The sequence below is a fragment of the Salminus brasiliensis genome, chromosome 8 (genome assembly GCF_030463535.1).
Source record: "Salminus brasiliensis chromosome 8, fSalBra1.hap2, whole genome shotgun sequence".
In the NCBI taxonomy this organism is placed as follows: domain Eukaryota; kingdom Metazoa; phylum Chordata; class Actinopteri; order Characiformes; family Bryconidae; genus Salminus; species Salminus brasiliensis.
Window position 1 is genome coordinate 38,647,529 of NC_132885.1, and position 22,185 is coordinate 38,669,713.

A 22,185-nucleotide genomic window follows, 5' to 3' on the forward strand; every position below is an offset into this window, starting at 1 on the left:
ACAAGTGCATAACCTTAAGAACGCAGCCATGGCAGGTCTATAGACAATCAATCACTGGTATTAGAATAGGCCATAATCTTCTAGGCCTCCTCCAACAGCACAGTTCATCTTCCTGCTCTGCTCGAGCTGCCTGATCAACAGTAAGTGCTGCTATTGTGAAGCCATAAGGATGAAATATTCAGGTGACCACATACTTTTGGCCAGGTGGTGGTAATCAGGTTATTTTGCCCTACTACTGCACCCAAACACCCATGTAGGCTTGTACTCAATTAACCGATATAAATAAAGGTCATCTGTGGGTTTGACACTCATACTGCCTCTAGAAAAAAAAACCAAGAGCACAAGAACTGCGTCAGGAGCTTCTTGGATTGGGTTTCCACCATCTGCAACGTACGTAAGTGTTGAGTTACGAGGTGGAAAACATCATTGCAGGATCCTGCAGCAGTGGAGCAGGTGGAGACGAGTGTTTTAGAGGGACGAGTCACTTGCTTTTCAGGGTGGATGATGGATGAATCCGGGTTTGGCGGATGCAGCCAAGCTGCAGGTTCTGGACCTCTTTCATGGAGTTAATCTGAACACTACAGCAGGCAAAGACATGCTAGAGAAGTTCTCAGGGGTTCCTCAGCAAGTGCAGGTTTTCGCTTCACGTGGACTGTGTTTTAGGGTTCCAATAAGAGTGATTTGAGAACCACGGTTCTAGATTATTTGGAACATCTACTTTGATCCAGGTATTACGGATTTTCTTAGAAGCTGAATGAGTCTAAAAACCTTCTCAGAAGCTAAAGAACTGCTTTGAAATGAATCCAACAAGCACTTGATGTAATATTCAGGTGACCACATACTTTTGGCCAGGTGGTGGAGGTCAGGTTATTTTGCCCTACTACTGGCACACACCATGTAGGCTTGTACTCAATTAACCGATTCACCTCTTCAGGTTAAAAAAGGCAAGTAGACATAAAAAGGGACATTTATTGGTATAGACGATTGATAAATTTATAACGTATAAATTTCACCATTCACAGCAAGACGGTTGGTAGTACTGAAGACCACAGAGCGTACGCCTGATACTGACCACTCTGCGGACGCACTACAGCTGCTTCACCCGCTGAGCCTTTTGACCACTTGGACCCATTTTCTGAAGGGAATTTTTTTTTTCTTCTTTTTTTTGTGGCTTGTAACTGAACAGGATCCAGCTAAGGCTTCTGTGCAGGTCAGCGTGGTGCACACTTGCCTGTGTCACCAAGTCAGTGGTATCAAAACTACAACTTTAGAAGATCTGACCATCTTCAGTTGAAATAAATACATTCTGAAGTACTGGGACTTTTTGCAATACAAAAAAAAAAGAAAAAAAGAAATTTGTTTTTTGTTTTATAGAAAATAATGAAAAAAAAAAAGTTAAAACATCTCCTGCAAAATGCACAGATGATGTCAAAAGACAGCAAATTGTCCAAATTAAAAAATGAAATTTGAAACCAAATCAAATTAGATTTTTTCTTGAAATCCAGAAAAAAATAATAATCAAAAACAAAAAAACACACATAGTATGCTAGCTATGCCGATATCCACATTTTCTCACAAAATCCGATTTATTTGTACGAGATACAAAAATGTAAACATGGCAAAATAAATAGTTAAAACGAGTAATGTAGGATCTGTACTCATGCACACGACCCCTGCATTTACTGATGCACTTTTTTTTTCCTTTACGCTCCACTGGCTGTTTTTTCAAGTGCAAAAGCATGATGACAAAATATCTAGAATTCAAGTAACAAATGACACTAATGATACAAATATACTATTTTACAAGGTAGTGATAATTCCCAATTTTACAAAATGTACATGTAATATTCACAAATTTACTCTTAATATTTTTGATATGCCGCTATGCACTAAAGGTCCGTGTGTTGGCTCCTACACCGCTTCAGCGTCCGTTCTGGTTGGTTTCGGGAAGGGAAGGCTATGTCACCTCCATGGCAACAGTGGTCTCTGCTATTCCGTTAAGAGCCAGCCTCTCTGGTTCGTGTTTATCCCTGAAATGCAACCAAACACAGCAGCTCACTGAATATGAACCAGAGCTGGGTGCTCCAATCATTCCCAATCTCACTGTGAACGTGTATGTATAGGTGTATAGAGCTGTGCTCCTACCTGCCGATGCTGTCGATGGCGCTGGCAGGGGTGACTTTGGGCACACGGTCCAGGCTGCTGGCGACGGTGGCCAGCTTTAAGGCGGGGGGCGAGGGGGCGCAGGGCCGGGCGCTGTTGTGGTGTGTGTGGGCGGGCGACACAGCACTCACGCTGCTGAGGGGTCCGTGACCATGTGGCAGCGACTGGGGCACGGCCAGCAGGGGTTTGGAGGAGGTGCCCGACGGGCGGGCCGAAGAGGAGCCGGAAGAGCTAAACTTGTTCTGCCTGGAGCTTCCTGGTGGGAAAAAGCACAACACAACTATTAGAATTGACAAGTTTACTGTAAACCTGCTGTAAACACACTTCAAAATAAGGGCCACAGACAGGTTCTTTGGAGCTAAGCTAAAGGGACTTTCAGTGGATGGACATTTAAAGTAGAGCAGTGGTTTTCATGCTGAACTATACATCACCTGTGCCAGCAAAATAACAAAACTCAGACTCCATAAATTAATCTCCATAAATCAACAATATGAGCTTCTTAAACATGTTAGACTGTTTAGGTCAAAGCAAAGTCCGTTTTTATATAAAGTTTTAATATCCTGGAGCGAGTGCTGTGCCATTCGGATGGTTTGTGCTGATGTATATGTACCTTTTTAAAAAATCCCTTCATCTCGTGTCAATTCTTTTTAAAAATTTGCTGCTTAAGCACATTTTAATTTAACAGTATTCAAACAATCCAATGATAAAACTACTTTTAAAGAACTAAATTAAATCAAATGATTTAATTCAGACGACTTTTAGGTGACTTTCAAACTACACAAATGTGCCACAGCTTCCCATAGCACCATAAATGTTGCCATTATGACAACTTTTAGATTTAAGGTATTTCCAAACACTGTCTTCTGTTTTGCTTTGGACAAGCATCCAAAATCACATCAGAATATCTGAAGACCATCATTCTAAATATGATATACTTAACGGTTTATACTGCTCCTCTAAACACTGAAAATTAAATACTGAAGAAATACAAACACACAAATGCACCTGGTGATGTTTTAAAACCATCATCCATCCCAATAAAAATTTTTACTAGAAGAAAGCAGACTATGTTGGGGTAAATGATACACATTTATATTTCCTGGCAATAAGGAAAACCTGTAATCTTCACCTGTCTGATGGGTCAGCCTGATGTTCCAGTAAGATTCCTAATGGTTCAGAATGCTAAACACAATATTTACATAAATAGATTTATCAAATGTCATTAACCTTACATAGTAGTGAGATCAGACCCTGACTGGACTTTGGATGATAGTGAATTACAGTGCCAATAATAAATGACTGGTATTCAAATGGAGTAGTATAAGGGATGTACTACTGTACCCTCCCCTCAGGTGAAAGAGCACAGGGCTTGCCTGAATTTGGAAGGACGCCGTTGACAGCAGTGCTGTGGGTCTTGCCATCTTTGTTGGAGGCGCTGACCACGGCAGAGGCTGCAAACTGGGCGCTGGCCGAGTCTAGGGTCTTAGACAGGGTGTCCAAGGATGCAGCGTTCTACAAGACAGACAAATCAGATTAGTCTCAACTACAAGCTGAGCTCATCTCACATCAGTACAGCAGCTTTTCCTCCCAAAATCACATTACATCACACACTGAGGCCCTCTAGTGGGCAGAAACTGCAGGGGGGGGGGGCAAAACAAAAAAACAAAAACTAAAAGAACACACAGCAACAGTACACAGTGTACAGAGTGGTGCAAAACTTACAGACGCATGAGTGTGTGGGTGTTCGGGCAGAGCCGAGCTCTGCTGAAGGCCTTGCTGCTGGGACTGGGCCAGCTGCTGCTGCTGCATCTGGGCCAGCTGCTGCTGGTGGGTTTGAAATTGTTCTTCTGTAATCCCACCTATGGAGAGGGAGGATTTAAAACGATGAGGACTGAGCGTCTCACAAAGGGTACATTTATAATATTCAGACAAATTCAATTATTTATATACAAAAAGATCCAGAGCTCTAATATTATAATATGGCTCGTTTTAATTAAACATAACCTAAATATTTTTCTGTGAAATATTTATTTTGTAAAATTGAAAATGCTTTGTTTGATGTTATATTCATACTCCACTAAAAAAGGCAATATCATTTTCCGCCACTTGATGGTGCAAAAGAGGCTTCTATTAGAAAACCTCTGCTTTGTAGGTGTGGCAGAACTTTACACAAGTTCTGATGTGTACTCCTGCAATAAACATCAGAAATGCAGTAACTACAACGAGGGTCTAGAACCCAAGCTGAACTTGGTTCAGGCAGTTTCTCTTTATGGGCTCCGACACGGAAACGTACACAGCTGCAATCCAATCTGACTCCCTCCCACACTTTCCTCGAAGGACAGACTGTGAAGTCACTCCCCAGTTCTGCTGGAAGCTGAAGGTTTCAGGGGAAGCAGAGGCCACGCTGGCCTCATGCTAAAACCATCCCTGCTCTGTAATTCTGCTGTGAAGGAACACTTATGTAAGCCTGCAGTGAACTGGTGCGTACACAAGCGGCAACCGACTCACAGGAGAGAGGACATGAAGGGAACGTGATGGATTTCAGAGCTGGTTTGAGGGGAACACTGTATAATGAGCAACGTTACTAACATACAACTCCAGTCTTGGAGCCTGTTTACACCAGGCATAAGCATGCGTTTCATACCTGGATAGTACCTGGATCTACTTCAGCCAGGTTCCGTTTACACTTCACTAAAACACACTCCCAGCGAGATCCGATTTCACTTTTCCCCATGAAGCAAATTCTTCTAACCGATGGTTTTTCATCAAGGTGAAACTGAACCATTTAGAGTTGAAAAGGTGGAGTCTCACCACCACAGGGTGTGGTCTGTGGCGAGTGATTCAATTGTAATCCAATCACAGTGCATTCTAGGCGTGTTTACACTTGGCTGTTTAGTTGCCCTTCCCCAGCATTTCTCCTAATTTGGTACTGAGAATTAACCAACCACTTCATAACTCCCCTTAGCATTAGCAAAGAGAATAGGAGGATAAGACCTTTACACTTGTACCGGAAGAAACACACAAAGCCAGCCAAAGCCTGCACTGAACTGCTGCTGACAGCTATACCACACCAGCTAACGGACACCTGTGCCGGCCAACATCGCTAAAGAGTGATTAGGGCAGAGAGCACCATCGATCCACCCAGAGAGAACACGGCCAAGACTCTGGCCGCTGATGGTAAAGCGGCGTGGCTGGGATTCGAGCTTGCGAGCACAAGGCCACGACGGCGGTGCATTAGACTGCTGATCCACTCAGAGCTCTATATTGAAGTATACCGGTTAAAACTTGATACTTTTGGAATATGGAAATTCATACCATTTACTGAAACTGAGGGGAATCATGACAATTTAGGTTTGAGAAACTGAAAGGTGTGGCTAGACTAAAAGGAGAATAAAAGGAAATATAAAGCCTACTTTATATTTAGTGATAAAATACAGCAAGGCATCTGTTATCTGGTCAAAACGCAGAAAGGAATATTGGGAGGGATTTTATATAAGTGTACATAAAAAAATGAATGTAAAATAAAAAGAATCTAATCTCATCCAGCAAATTTTATCCTAAAACGGCTCCCACTCCCACTGTGATGCGATTTTAGCTGAGTGGTTCGTAGACTGTTTAAATAAAAGGGCCTACTTTTAGATACTCATCTTGAACGAAGTGCTTCAATTAAAAACAGCGCAGTAGGCTTTTAATAAAAACACTGGATTGGGTCAACACTCAAGATTTCAATAATGGCACTGGAAAAGAAAAGACTGGTTAATCCTCACAACAGACTCCACAGTTTTCCCTCAAGCTTTAAAACCAGTCAGTTTTTAATGAAGGCACCTTCATGGCTGAACCAAATGTGCCTCGGCTCATCAACCACATCTGAGAAGTGGAAACTTCTACCATTCTATTAAACGAACAACGTACAACAACAGCACCTTAACAGCACGTTAGTTGCACAAGTGCTGGAAAGCCAGTCATACTGCCTGAGCTCTGTACCCCACCTAAAACGGTGTTTCTGGAGCTACTCGTCACGGTCATTCCTTTCTTGTCATCGTCCTGAAGGGCGTTTTTCCCGGTTTCTTCCCGCTGATTCTGGTGAAGAGGTCGTGGCTGGAAGTATCGCCACCTACAGGCCTGGATGTCGCTGAGGAGCTGAGCCAGAGAGCGCTGGGGATTTGTTCTGAATGAGGTGGGGCAGTGTGTGTTTGTATGTGTGTCCATGTGCGAGTCCGTGGGGAGGGGGAGGGTGGCGCTGGGGGTGACAGAGGGGTAAAACGTGTCGGGATCCAGGTGCCTGAGGGCTCGGTCCAAATCTGAGGAAGGTCGGTCCAGCAACACCCTAGAGCGTTGTAAAGCGGAAAAGAGGTGGTCAACGAACACAAAAGATTATACATACAAAAGATTTTGCTTGTGCAAAATGACCAGGATAAAACAAAAAACAAACCTTACAGAGCATAAATAAATAAATAAATAAATTAAAAAATATATTTTTACTTTGACTTGCACTAAACGTTATCAATAGCAATTTGGGTGCATTTCTATTGGTCTTTCCATCATGAAATTGACAACATACAGAATAAACTTCAGATTCACAAAAGTGTCAAATCTAACATTAAATAAAAAAAACCCACAAGACAGAAACTAAGGGCGTTTTCAAGAGCTTTTTTTTCCAGCTTTTTTTTTTGCTTGCTGAACCTAGGTCTTACTATTTTCCACAAAGGCGCATTTAGAAAAGTGAAGTTCAAACTTTGACAATCAATCCACGATTCATATGAAATTATTCTGTGTGAAAGCAGTGATAATGAGCCCCTCCCTTAAACGAGCCTAGAATTAGTCCTGGGTGTGAAAACGCTCTTGGAGATCTACTGAAAAGACCTGGAAGCACATTTGTAGCGGTTTTAAATTTCAATACACTGTTCTAACCATTCATTTTAAAATACTGTATTAAAACAACTAATTTGCTATTAAATCAAAAAGTGATGTCGTAATGCGAGTACCCTAGTTCTGCATAGGCTGGGCTCTTCCCTGCTCCAACACACCTGATCCAACTGAACAGCTAAAAAGTGAGTGCGCTTTGCTGCTTTCACAACAACTAGGAGACTCTGAACTTTACATCTGAGAGCTCAGTTTTGACTGACCAGCTCTGTTGACTAATACAGCGTAAATACTGTGCAGTGGATAATGGTATATAACGGGAGAAAGGTATGTGGCTACCTGCCGCCACGGCCAAGCCTTCTGCGGGCCACCCCTACACAGCGCCGGGGAACGGAGAGAGCCGTGAGAGCATTCCGCTGCCACATGGCATCGAGGCCAGCCAGGACCGGCGGAGAACCACCACTCTGCTCAGTAAGAGGCTACATACATACAGACAGACAGACATACAGAGACACATACATATGTAGCATATTTTAGCACATTTTTTAACAATAACAAATACATGGACAACATTCAGAACAACCACAACACAAAGGCCTGGAATTTGCCTGTACTCCTCTTAAACGCTTCCAATGTTTTCCTTTAGCTACACTGGACCCGGAGCGCAACAGCAAAACTAAACAAGCAAACTACAGACACCCGAGCCGTCTTGGCATTCCAATAAAGTGGGAATACTTACAGAAAGGTAACTGCAGCCGGCTCTCCGCCTAAAAACGAAGGCTCCGTCAGGGTCGTTCTCCTCATCTGGCTCGGAGGCCGGAGACTGGGAGATCACAGGGAATAGGAGTTAATATAGTTTTTTTAACCATCACAGAAGTAATGATGCTAATTAACAGCCTCATTATAAAAGTGTATCATTAGTTTTTAAGCTTAACCAATCATTTTAAACCCCTTTAAATCATAGCAGGCAACAGATCAAAGCAGGGTGTCAGCAGGCATACAGAAGATACAGCTGTGTGCTAGTTTAACATTTGGTTGCCACAGTAACCCTAATTTATTCAACGTGTGCACAAGCATGTCATTTTCAACAAACAAAGAAAATCAGCCGGTATCCTAAAATCTAGGAGCAACAGATATTCAACATCTTAAAGCGGCTTTAAGTGAGAATTGGTCATTTTTGCTCCTGGGCCCCTCCCTACAATAGGGAAAGTGCAATTCATTTTTACTCCACTGCCATAAATACAAATTAAGCTTCAGGTGCCCCCTCATGGACAGCTGCACACATGCATTTGTTGACAAGCTGAGAGATACAGAAGCATGTGGGCTGAGGCAGCAGGGTAATAGTACAGGATTGCACATTAATAGGACTCTGGTTATGCAGGGTTAGACACAGTTCTGGAGAGAGGTCTCGTAATGCTGCCCCACCAAAGCTCCATGGTGCAGTAGCAGGGTTTCAGCCTGGATGGCAGTCAATTTATTCTATTACAGTCGGTGGAGCATCAACATGATTCTGAAGCTGCTGTGTTAAATCTGTTGTAGCACGTGCATGGAGGTGATATGGCAAAAATATCATGATACTTAGAAATTCCCACAACCGAAAGTGCACTAGTAGTGGCAGATTTTAAAAACTGCTGCTAAAAACACCTCGTATGACCATTTGTTAAACAGCTAAACAGCTCTCAATGTGCTCTTTTTAAAGAAACATGAAGTTGGTCAGTGTTTAAGTACTGGCTAAAAGCTCACGATACACTCAGTAGATCAGAGTAGATCACAACAACAAAATAGGGACATTGTACATCTACTACTCTGTTGTCAGCAGAGTCACAGCCTACTGCATTCTACAGCAGTGCAGCTATGGTCTGTACAGGGAGATTTCCTGGTTTAAAGACCAGACTTTAAGGCAGGATAAACTTTAGGTACTTTAAAGTTATCAACAGTCAGTAAAATCAGTACTTTAAGGTGAAAAAGTGACCACTGACAGCACTGCAATCAGACAAATGACTTTTTAAGGCCCTGTGGGACTATCGTGGCCAACGAAGCAGTGGAGATACCGCTGTGCCATCAGAAAGACGGACCGGGTTTAAGTGTAGTTCGGCCCAACAGGACTCGTAGTCCTGACGCACCGACTCACAGACGGCTGTACGAAGTTAGTAGGAGGACTTACCAGCGGGTAGTCCTCTTCTCCGGAGCTGTGGAAGTCGTACTGTTTGATGTCTGCATTGTTGACAGTGTGCGGGCGTTCTGGTCGGCTCGGTGGACGCAGAGGGTCCAGTTTAGGCTTCCGCGTGTACTTCTTGTGCGGCCGGATGAAGTCGAAATGAGGCTCAGCCTTGACTGTGACGTTGTGCGGGTGGTGCTTGGGCACGGACTTGTGAGACTGTGGGGAGGATGGGAAATGAGCATCATATTCAGCTTGGACAAGAAAACTGCAAAATGTCACTGATCACAAAACGCATGGAGAGACCACGTGACATTCAACTCATCGCTATCTAACAGCGATGACTCTTATACAGAACCAAACCAGGTAGATATGGGCCAGTGAGGTTTAGTGAGGTCTAACTTAGAGTATCTATACCACAGCAAGTGTTTATTCTAACAAACAAATTTGGGCCAAACCTACAGCACCTTATAATGCAGAGTAAGTATGAAGCTACATTTATTAATGAATCAAAGTGAATCTAATAATCACATAATAACTTGGATGCTTAATTGAACTAATTAAATTGGTTATTCAATAGATGACAAAGGTTGCTTCCCATTTTCTCTACATTTACCAAAAGAGGAAAGAGGGTCAACAATTTTCACTGTCAAATGCAAATCTCAGGAAGACAGAAATGAGACTTTACCTTAATTTTGTTTTCCGTTTTATGCCTGTTCCCATTGGGAAGACATATAGGAGCGGGATGGACTGTCTTTTCTGCCAGAGGCACAGAGACTTCATTCAGAACCTCTCCGGAGAAGTCACTCATTTGGTACCTGCACAGGAAACCAGTAAGGAAAAGAGTAAAAAGACAGAAGATTCCACTTTTTCTACTGCATACAAATAACAACAAAAAATAAATCAATCAAATCTCAATGCACAGCTTTAAATAAATGTATTGCTGCCGTTGTGGCATCGCTGGGCAGCAGTCACACTCCGAGAAACGCATCAGGTCCCCAGCTCCACCGCACCAGCTAACAGGCTCTGGTGCCGGCCAATCCACCCACCAGGAGCAATCATGGCAAAGCGGCATGGCTTGGGATTGCAACTCACGACCTGTGCCTTCATGGTATCACATTAAATGGCTGAGCCATTTCATTACTCAGAGTTGAGAGAAAATTAGCTCTGCTCTCTGAGTGGTTCACCCTCTCCTAAATCACATTTAGAGTAATGATGGCCAAGGTGAGCATCTTCTAGAATGCAACAAGACGCTTATAGCAGCTAGCGTTGAGGGCACCCACTACATAGTTCTCCCATCTCTCTTTGGACATCTCAAGACACTTGCAGGAGAACGCTAAGAGCTATAAACATCTTCTGGTTTGCTCTGAGACGACGACTTTGGCCATCATTCCCCCAAATGTGCTGCGGGACATCTCTCCACTTATATAAAACTGAGCTCAACTGTCTGTGAGCACATCAGAACCCTACATTTCAACAGAAAAGTAGCAGCATGTTTTAGTGAGGGACTTTGTGTGTGTGTGTGTGTGTGTGTGTGTGTGTGTGTGTGTGTGTACCTCTTCTCCACCACCTCCAGTGTGAGGTGCAGCAGCTCCCTCTTGCTCTTCTCCCTCTTTTTGATCATCTCTAGGATGGTGACGGTGCGGCTGAACTCTCGTCTCAGCTTCAGCATCTTCTCATACGAGGCCTCGTCATTCTTGCGGTTCTGCAGAAGAGAGGGGAAGAACCCAGGTTGGCCTCCAGAAGCAGTACAGTATGTACACTGGCCCAAGCCTGGGGCCAGCTTGTATTCTTTACCTCTTCCCCCCCCCCAAAGCTAAAAAAACTCTGCATCAGCTTTAACATTTTAAAAAGGGTATTTTCTAATACTCATTAATACGGAAACTCCTCTGACCTGAAGGTGGATTAAACTGCTGAAAATCTCAACAAACTTTTCAAGGACCTCTTGTGCCTTTTAGCTCTGAAGTGTTTTGGGGAGTGGAATAGCAAGATCTAAACTGCTATAGCAGAAGCAAGATTTAATAAAGTTCAATAAAACCTTTCTCTGTTTAACTTTAGCAGATGGACGGTTTGCCGACTGCAGAAACACAGTTAAAAATCTGCACTGAAAAATCCCTTTTGGGAAAAAGTTTATTTACACAAATGTAGCACTAGGGAAGAATTTTCCCTCATGGGCCGCTCACCACGATACGCAAAGACTGCTTCCCAAATCTGCATCCCACACTTAATACTAGAGACGTCTGATTCAGGCATATTAAAATGGACATTCATAATCTTTCTTTGTATTTCTTAGCACCACGCTAACCAGTGTGGGTGTTTGTTAGCTAATAACAGATCTGGCAGTCATTGTTCTTCATCAATCGTGTTTGGATGTCATATGTTGGGGTGTTAAAGCAACATAATGTAGCATTTGTACCTTAAAATAGCAGCTTTATATTCATGAAGTATTCGGGTAGAATAGTCTATCTTTATTTCAGGCTGTGTTTTTTTTGGTTTAGGTCACTTTTCTGTAAAATCCAGTAATATTATTCTCCTTTATTATTATCCTTTCAGTAGGGGGAGCTCAGCAGCAAGGACTACCAAATCGCACATACATATCGCTGCTTTAACAGCAGTTCGCAAAAACATCGTGGCACTTCTTGTGAAGCACATACTAGCTTTTGCTCTCCCAGTACTAATAGCATGGTGCAACAGAGGGAGTCTCTGCTAGTAAGTTAGAAACAGAAGTTACAAAATTGGAAACAAATCTATAAATAAGTCATGATGAGGAAATATTTAGTCGGGTAATGTAATTATCATAAAAGATGTAACAATTATACAATGAATTAATTTATACTGTTAACAATACACTGGGCACCTGGATGAACCTGTCACTACAAGCATTTTTTTTAAAAAGCTAGTTGTTCCCAAACGTTCTTTAAAAACTCAGAACCTGAACCTGACAGGAGGCCCTATTCTGACGAACCCAATGGAAACATCTGTCCTTAAGCATGTGATGCAAAAGTGAAGCTATTCTTAAATCAACAGAATGATAAACTCTAGGGAACTGAGTTTAACTGTAGGGATCAGTCAAAAATCAGTGTGTTCAGACTGACCCGGTTCTCAGCTCTCTTACAGTTACAGTGACATGCAGTGAGCTGACTGAGGAACGACCACAGATCATTCGAAAAACACTACAGCAACACACAGCACGGCACACACTGCCTAAATCAAGCCAACTTTGAGAAGATGACTGTGGAACGTGTCACGGTACCTTCCGGGTCTGCATCTTCTCTGTGCGGCGGCGGAAGGCCACGTAGGCGTCGTTGTTGGTAGAACCATCTCGTTTCTCCTGCTTGACCTGCGGGATGAGCGAAGGGCCTCGGCAGTTCTTCCTCTTCCTTACCCAGTAGTCGTACACCGACTTGAGCAGGTAGTCATCCTCGTTCAGCAGCAGCTTGGCCTCTGGCAGTGTAACCAGCTACAAAGCAGAGCGATTGGTTAAGCGTAAAAGATATCTGCATAGATATTGATGGCAGGTATTAAAAGACATTCGGTGGATACTGTACTTGGTTACGGGTTTAGAAAATTAGCTATTTTACTTTTAGCTTTAAAACAAGAATTATGGAAGAATACACATTTCCTTACGTTTCCCATAACCATACATGTTTCCTTAGGCAAACACGGCTGTTGCTAGAAAATTTTACACCTACAGTGCACAAGTTTCTTGGCCCATATGTTAACTTTAGGTGGAGCACACCCAAATTAGAGCTGTACAAAAGTATGGAAAAGTCCATACTTAAAAACTGACTTCACATTTTAATAAGCTAACAGCTATACACTGCATTTAAAGATATATATTTATTAAAATATAAATAAATTAATTAATTAAATTCTGAACACTTGGTCTCAAAACTGAATTCTTGTAATCATGAAAACCCAAATGTGAACAATGATGCCCTGGCAATGCACTGCAAACACACTGCAAACCCAACTGGTCTGGACTATAAACTGCAATAGCAATACATTTCAGTATCGAAAGGGGTGAAACAACCAGAGGGGACAAGTGCACACAGACATGTCTTCTAACAGGACCTACCGTCATCCCAAAAGATACAACAATAAAATGTGGACAGCTCAGAAGAGTGAGGAACTCATAAAAATAATACCAAAAGCAAACAAGCCAATAAAGAGAAGATGAGCCATTTAGCCAACAGATCCTTCTCTTAACAGCTGAGTAGTCTGCAGATCTGTAGAGCGTGTAGTCTATCTTGCCCAATCCATGTGCCAGTTTATGCATGTAACAGCACCTCTTGCTGGATGGCAGCTTGTTATGAATTTTTAAGTGAGACCGTTCAGAACGTAACTACGCATGAAATTATATACACAAACCGTAATATCGCCGCTAACCGCCCGTTTTATTACCTGGTTAGCACTGGCCTTCTCCAGTCTGTCAACCATGATCTCAAACTGCAGAGGTTTGAGCTCCATCTTGCGGTTGAGCCGGTTGAGGAGAGTCTCGTCCTCCGAGTCCATGTCGTAGTCCGGCTGCTCATAGTCCAGGCCGAATGCTAAGAGAGGCAGAAAGGTCAGCATCAGTTCTGGACAGTAGAGACAGTTAGTCCAACAAATGCAGAACAAACCGTCTTAATCCTCTTGATTGCCAAAGAGGCAATGAATTAGCAGGTGTCCCAATACTTTTGTCCACATAAAGCATCTGTTCTGTGAGCTGGCCTACTCAAAAGCCCTTTTTAAGAGAGAGGGAGAAAGAGACTCACGCTGGATGTGTATGAGCTGTTTGGGCTGGCGGAACTCTCCCTTGTACAGCCGGTCATAATAGTTGATGTTGCCCTCTGCCTCGGGCACAGGGATGACCATGCTCTCCTTCTTCTCCCTGAATACTTGCTGGGCACAGATGGCCCTCTGGAGATGGTGCTCCTGTGAGGGGAACAAGCGAGGAGGTGTTATATGTTGAAGTCTAGACATAAGGCAGGACAGAGCTGATATGGTAAACGTTACAGTATAACCACAGCGCTGACGTTTTGCTTTTGATTGAGGAGCAATTTGCGTGGGAATAGAACCCATAACCTGAACCGCACACGTTTGCAAAACGGAAGCTTTCAAGGAAAGAAGAGGGAAATTACGGACATTGTAGGGTGAAAATTCCTAGAGTATCCCGGCTAAGACTTTGTTTATAGGAATTTGGGTCAGTGTGACGCAATACGATGAACAGAGCTGTTAAGTTCCCGTCACTGGTGAGAATTAAATACGTCACATTATTGGCAACTGGCTACATCCGTCATTTACAGGAATTTTCTCCCAGTCATTCCACTTTTCCCTTCATTTGTAATTGTTCAATCTCTCAGTTTGCTTTGAGGAAGCTCCAAGAGACTTGCTTAACATGCACATACCCATGTTCGAGTGAGATTCATCTGAAGCCATGTATAATCTGAAGGGGGCCTATAGTGAAGTGTTAGCTCTGTTTTTCTTTTTATATATAAAAGTAAACTAAAAGTGCACACTTGCATTTATTAATAATTTTGACATTAATATTACAACAGTAATTATAAATTAGACAAACAAATTGTGTGTGTTAACCGGTCTAGACGAACAAAGATTTGAAGATAAATGGAAAGTTAAAATTAAGATAATATTAATATATTATATATATATATATATATATATATGAGTGTTTTTTTATGATTACTGATTCATGTGTGCTGTGCTGTGAGGGGAGGTAATAAGGACATGTGCCATGCACTTATCAACCAAACCTGTTCTAAATTATTATTATTATTATTAAAAAAAATATTCAGAGTGCCCCATCATTTTAAAACATCTGATATATATATATATATATATATATATATATATATATATATATATATATATATTATTATTTTTTTTTAATATATTTATTTATTTATTTATTTATTTATTTATTTATTATTATTATTATTTTTTTAAATATATAAAGAAATAAGAAATAATAAGAATAATAATAATAATAATTTAGAACCGGTTTAGTTGATAAGTTCATGCAATGGGTCCTTATCACCTCCCCTCCCCTCAGAGCACACATTTTCCACAGGTTGCTCAACAAATCACCAACGTGGAACACTTATCAACACTTATCAGCTGAGAGGTTGCTGCACTATGGAGGCACTGTAGGTTGGATGAATCATCTTAAATATGGAAGATGATCCTTGTCCGATCCTAAATGCTGAAGCTACTTGCAATTTACACACTGAACCAGTTTACAGCTGGTCACTTCATGCGTCCTGAAAGTCTGGATAAGGCCAAGCCACAAAAAACTGCAAGTGTAAACCCAGCCGAGACTCCTTCAAACCAGATACGAATCCGATCACTCAAACCACTTCAGGAGGCGGTCCGATCTGAGACACGTTTGAGCCACATGTTATATCAGTGCAAACACATCTCGCAGGTCTCTCCAAGACCCATTCCCCAACCAAAACCCCTCCCAGTACAACCCAAGCACTAGTTATAATTGCAAATCTGCATATTCTGCTCCATTCAGCAGTCAGATTTCAGGATACGATTGGGTTACAATCAGAGCGGGGCGATCTGCTGGCATTTTATGTTTTCGTGATAAATTTTGTTATGATACACAATATTCTTTTCTAAGCATATGAGGGAGACTGTTAGTGCTTAATAAACACTGATCAGCTGCAGCTTTCATTACTAACAGTGTAATTAGACTGGGTTAATTAGATTAAGAGCAGCAGATGTTAAAAAATTTTATATTAAGTATTGTGATAGTATTTTTACCATCACCCAGCCCTAGTTACAATCCAGATATGAAGTGACCAGGGGTAAACGGGGTCAGTACGTCAGCTTTAAGCTTTCATACAGTATTCTCACATCTAATTTCAGTCCATTTACATCAATACTTCATTTCAGTCTGCAGGACTTTGCAAAATGTTGGACTGTGGTAACAAGTGCTTGATCACAGTTAATCACAAAACCTAATTAATGTTTGTAAGCGTGCTTTTGAGAACATGCTCAGAAACAGAGATGCAAAGCGCTGCTCAGGCTAAACCTAAATTATTGTTTTGTTTCTTTTTTTCCCCACATACAAACAGAAATGAGCAGGTTATTAATATTAAACCAGTCATAAATGAGCTTTTCAAATTCATAAATAATAATAGCCAATTAACTAACATCGAGACACTGTAGCAACAAACGCCATGAGCAGACAAGCGCACGGACAGAGCTGCTATAAAGTAGAGCTGACGAAACGTGATGCAAGATTTCACACATTGCCACCTTCTTTTCCCAGCAAGCACAGCAATTACCATGTGGGTCCAAGTTCTCATACATGCCTTCACTACATACCGAAATGACGTAGCCACCAAAACTGCTCCCAAACTGAATTACAATCAGTATTTTATTAGTTGTGTCAATTTTTAGTTGAGTAAAATAAGCGTAATATTTACTGTATAGCAAAACAACAGAATATGACATTATTTAGTTACTGGTGGCTCATAGTTTGCAAGCTCAACAGCTTATTGGCATTATATTGGGCTGTACAAAGGTGGACAGAGGGGTTTCTGGGGGTGTTCTGATATGAAAATTTACACTCATGGCATTTAGCTGAGGCTCTTATCCAGACCAACTTACAAGGTTCGTCGTATTACAGAGGAGGGCCAATGTAGTGTTAGGAGTCTTGCCCAAGGACTCTTTATTGGTGTAGTGCAGCACAGTCACTCAGACCAGGAATCGAACCCCAGTCTCCCACATGGTTGGTAGCTCGCTGGCAGGAAGTGGTGTCATCTGTTGCGCCACACCAACCACTAAATCCGAGACACTTTGACAAGAGCCAAACTGTGATGTTCCAGACAACCGGGTCAGAACGTCTCCCAAACATCAGGCAGGTCATGTGGGGGGGTTCCCTGTATGCAGTGGTCAGTACAGAGTCAGGGGCAACCTAAGGCTCACAGATGCGATCCATGGAGGCCTCACCTCACAGCTTACAGGACTTACCAAGGATCTGCTGCTCATATTTTAAAGTGTCTTTGTGCCTGATACCTCAGGACACCTTCAGATGTCTTGTGGAGTCCATGCCTCGAAGGCGCAGACCTGCTGTGGCGGGACTACTCAATATTAGGCAGGTGGTGATACAGCTGAGCGGTGTACAGATCATACATACAGTCGATGGTCCAGCTTCCCTGCGATTGCTTCTTTGACTTGAACTCTCCCAAAGGTGCGTTTCAGTGCTGATATGATTGATATCACTGGTATTGTCTGTGTTTTCAGCCGTGGATTCTATCAGAGCAATGCCGCCTGGTATTTAGATGGCACTAGGGGTTAATCGAGCTACATCCATCAGCCATAACGTTAAACAGCTTAACTGTGAATGGTCTGACTGCGAAGGCATTGAAGGCATTGAAGCCACCAGACCTCTGAAGGTACCCTGTGGGCCTAATCAGCAGCCTAATGGATCCTTTAAGTCCTGTAAGCTGTGAGGTGGGGCCTACATGGATTGCATCTGTAAGCTATGAGTGCCCATGAGTCTAACAGTTCACTGTTGGCCCCTTCTTATAGAGCCCTTTTGGTAGGACCTGCCTGATGTTTTGGATGAGATGTTCTGACCCAGTTGTCTAGGGATCACAATTTGGTTCTTGTTAAAGTGGCTCAGATTCTTGCGCTTGCCTATTTTTCCTGCTTGCAACACCTCCACCACCTTCACGAACTGACCGTTCACTCGTGGCCTAATATGTAGACCCACCCCTCGACAGATGCCACTGGAACCAGATGATCAATGTTGTTCACTTCACCCGTCATGTTCATCTAATGTTATGGCTGATTGGTTTATGTGTAGAAACGTAATATTTTTCAGGACTTCAAGAGACTTCAAAAAGAACCAAAACCAGCTGAATTAGGAATCCAGACAAACGTGACCAACAACAAACGACAAAAAGCTCAAAGCTTCACATCCGTCGCTTCTTATTCAGATCTAATCATCCTGAGCTATTCGGGACGTCTGACAGCCGTCCATGGTCACGGCCATATTTTTGTATCTATAAAAAGCATGATCGTTCCACGGTTCCCTGTAAAAACTACACCGCTTTGAAAGGTGGGAGCGGACAACAGCAAATCAAGAAATCTTCACAGGCAACTGCTGGCACTGCCTCAGATTAGACTTGTGGAAAATTGGCGCCACTGAAACTCAGTTTCATTTCCTTCACATTTCGCCCACAAGCTCTGAGCAGCACAGGACCCAAACTCTGACAGGTAACCTTGACAAAGCTGCTGCAGACTCTTCCCACAACTGTCATGACATATATATATATATATATATATATATATATATATATATATATATATATATATATATAGATATACACATACATACATACACACACACACATATACATGCACCACCTCTTAAAGAACGCCTATTCTGCTCTTTAAATAACTTCATCAAGGTTGGTGTGGTATAGTGGATAACACCACCACCTTCCCCATGGCAGACTATGGTTTGATTCCACAGCCAGATAACTACACCACACACACTCCACCAATAAGGCCCCTCACACCTAGTATAAATGTGCCTCATGTGCCTCCCGTTGACAGCTTGTGATTGGACTGCTCCACTCAAATGGCTAGCAATGTTTCGCTTGTGAGCTCACTACTGTAGCACGTCCAGTTAACTCATGTGGACGATGTGGTCTCACGGTTATTAGGAGACACGACTGATACGGGCGGTGCTTTGCTTTGCTGTCAGGGACGCATCGAGGCGCTTTGTTAAACGTGGTCGCATGCATCTCTGCCCACCTGTGAAACGGGTTAGAGAGATTGGATTGCAATGCTTCCTCGAGACGCACTGATGGCCCGTTCACGCCTGTACTTTGGGCCGGACACTCCGGATCAGATCACCCAGGACGCCTGTCAACGAGGTGTCGGGAGGCCTAGGACAAGGCTCCTAGCGCTTCACTCACCTACCTGTGTAATATCAACGTCAAGACTGGCATCAGATAAGCGCTATAGACGTAAACATACAGAAGTTAGTTCCGATCTCACAACGTGATCGGTTCTCATCTCTCTCTCTCTCTCTTGAGAAGCATCGACAAACCTACAGCATGGCGATTACCTTAATAATAACAGCCACGAAGGCAGACGACTTTCATCAGAACATGGTCCGATCTTCAAAACACATGCCGTGGAGAACAGAGCTGTATAACGATCCCTCAGTGCTCACATGCAGAAGAGGTTTTCTCTCATCACAGATGTGAGGAAACTCTTTAGTCAGTTTTTCAGTCTAAAAATCACAAATCGGCGCTTTAAGACCTGTGGTCTAATCACGATAACACACACACTAGTGTGCTGACCGACTGGTGCCAGTTTCTCACAGCAGACTTCTCACGTACTGCTGCTTGCTGCGAAACTGTAAAGGCGTAGGAGTAGGCGGACATGTAAAATAGTGACAGATCCCATATGTAGACAGAGTATGGTGATGGTGACAGATCTTCTGACAGTGAAACATAGATAAATATGGGGGGCCTGGTTTTCCCATATGAGCCCTTTAAGGTCGCTGCCTGAGGCTCAAAAGCGGGGTAAACACTGTTGAAGGGTAAAAGAGGGTTAAACAGGTCAATACTCTGCAGATAATGTTATGAGCAGCTAACTGAAGAGTTGCTAGATGTTAAGCTTAGTGAAAAACAGTCAATTCGTGCTGAAAACTGCAGCTTCACAACCCGCCATAATCCATCAGCACTGCTGGGTCGCTCAGCTACAGCTAGCTGGCTAGCTACATTCAGCAGGTTAGCGCTGGCTAGCTACCCACCCCGGCCGTTTTACAGCGAGAATATAAAACAATAACTTAAATAACTTGGTTTCCTAAGCTTCTCTATCCGCAGAAACCAGCTGAACGGTGTAATAAGGACCCAGGCCTCTCCGCGAAGCACAGCTAGCTAGCTAGCAACTAAGCTAACTAACGCTAGCAAGCTGCGGTACAGCGAACTCATGTGACACGCGCTTGATAAACTTCAGCAATATGGACGAAAATGAGGTGGATTAACAGTGAAGGGGTCTAAATCAAAACACCCACGTCTAAGCAGCCACCTCGCTATAATTACTGTGGCTATAACTTTGTTGTGCACACGTTAGCCTAGCCTAGCCTAGCCTAGCCTAGCCTAGCCTAGCCTGCCTTCGAAGCGGCTCCGCTTTTCAAAAAGCGCCGGAGCGATCAGCTACGCCGTGACGCAGCTACGCCATTCACGACCGGACTTACGCCACAGAGCTAGACAAAGCACCGCGAAGACATGGCGCGCGTACGCAGTCTGCGCACAGCTCGCTTGCGTAAACAAAAAAAACGCCGCCCTCGCCATCTTCCCTCTACGCACCTGGCGTAGCGAACGGAGCGTACGCTCCTCGCGCCGCGTAAGCACCGTTGGTGAATACCAAGAGCCTGCCGTCCACCTGAAGCCCTCCGAGCAGAGGAGAAATAAAGGCGTTTTAAAGCGCGAACCTACCGATTCCTCCTCCTTCTCCATGCCGGTCGGCATCTGCGGGACCGCCCGGTTGATGGAGACGCAGTCATTGAGGTCGGGGATGTCTCCGTTGCGGTAAATTGGGAGAGGTTTGGCGGCGTCTAGCGCCCGGGCTCGGAAGGAGAGTTTACTCATGACGGTGTGTTTTCACCCAAACAGCACGACGCCGAGGAAACGCGACGAAAACGGGCCGCGGCGCGGCTAATACTCGCTCGGCCGACTTCTTTTCTCGCCGCTGTCCAGCTCATCGACTCCTTCGCAGTCGAAGCCCGGCGGCCGAGGCCATTTCTGGAGCGGGTCAGTGCCTATCCGGCGCCGCGTTTCTCGGGCGCTCCGCGCTCGGAGCCACAGAGAACATGGCGGACATGAACGCGATCCCGGCAGGCAGCGCGAGACGGAGAGCAGCAGAGCGCGAGCACGCGGCGGGTGCGCGCGCAGCTATACGCGCACGCGCGCAGGCGCGCGCACGAAAACGAAAACGCCGTTACGAAACGCCAGAAACGGCGCGCGAGAAACAGGCTTCAGGCCTCGAAACGCGCCGCGCGACTTTACAGCCGCTCCGGAGAAGCCTGTGTGTGTAAGATCACACCAGCCACTGAAGCTGTAAAATGAGCCTCTATAATCTATAATCATAAATACTTACTGAATATACTTTACCATCCGTGAAAGAATAAACTCTATAAATAAACACTCTGTAAGTAAACACACTATAAATAAACTATAAATAAACACTCTGTAAGTAAACACACTATAAATAAACTATAAATAAACACTCTGTAAGTAAACACACTATAAATAAACTATAAATAAACACTCTGTAAGTAAACACACTATAAATAAACTATAAATAAACACTCTGTAAGTAAACACACTATAAATAAACTATAAATAAACACTCTGTAAGTAAACACACTATAAATAAACTATAAAATAAACACTGTAAAAAAACACTATAAATAAACACTCTGTAAGTAAACACACTATAAATAAACTATAAATAAACACTGTAAAAAAACACTATAAATAAACACTCTGTAAGTAAACACACTATAAATAAACTATAAAATAAACACTGTAAAAAAACACTATAAATAAACACTCTGTAAGTAAACACACTATAAATAAACTATAAAATAAACACTGTAAAAAAACACTATAAATAAACACTCTGTAAGTAAACACACTATAAATAAACTATAAATAAACACTCTGTAAGTAAACACACTATAAATAAACTATAAATAAACACTCTGTAAGTAAACACACTATAAATAAACTATAAATAAACACTCTGTAAGTAAACACACTATAAATAAACTATAAAATAAACACTGTAAAAAAACACTATAAATAAACACTCTGTAAGTAAACACTATAAATAAACTATAAATAAACACTCTGTAAGTAAACACACTATAAATAAACTATAAAATAAACACTGTAAAAAAACACTATAAATAAACACTCTGTAAGTAAACACACTATAAATAAACTATAAAATAAACACTG

At 42.7% G+C, this 22,185-nt stretch overlaps 1 protein-coding gene across 1 annotated transcript; it reads right to left on the bottom strand.

Moving 5' to 3' along the window:
- Window positions 1-955: 955 nt before the first annotated feature.
- On the bottom strand, window positions 956-21,067 carry epc2 (enhancer of polycomb homolog 2 (Drosophila)). The gene is made up of 14 exons (XM_072686558.1): window positions 20,659-21,067; window positions 13,942-14,101; window positions 13,589-13,734; window positions 12,438-12,644; window positions 10,741-10,889; window positions 9,873-10,002; window positions 9,191-9,403; window positions 7,766-7,849; window positions 7,366-7,505; window positions 6,153-6,490; window positions 3,886-4,022; window positions 3,537-3,675; window positions 2,146-2,419; window positions 956-2,030 (listed from the first exon to the last, which is right to left on the bottom strand). The coding sequence occupies exons 1-14, from the start codon at window positions 20,809-20,811 to the stop codon at window positions 1,958-1,960; spliced, it is 2,343 nt and encodes a 780-aa protein (XP_072542659.1). The 5' UTR covers window positions 20,812-21,067; the 3' UTR covers window positions 956-1,957.
- Between the last annotated feature and the right edge of the window lie 1,118 nt (window positions 21,068-22,185).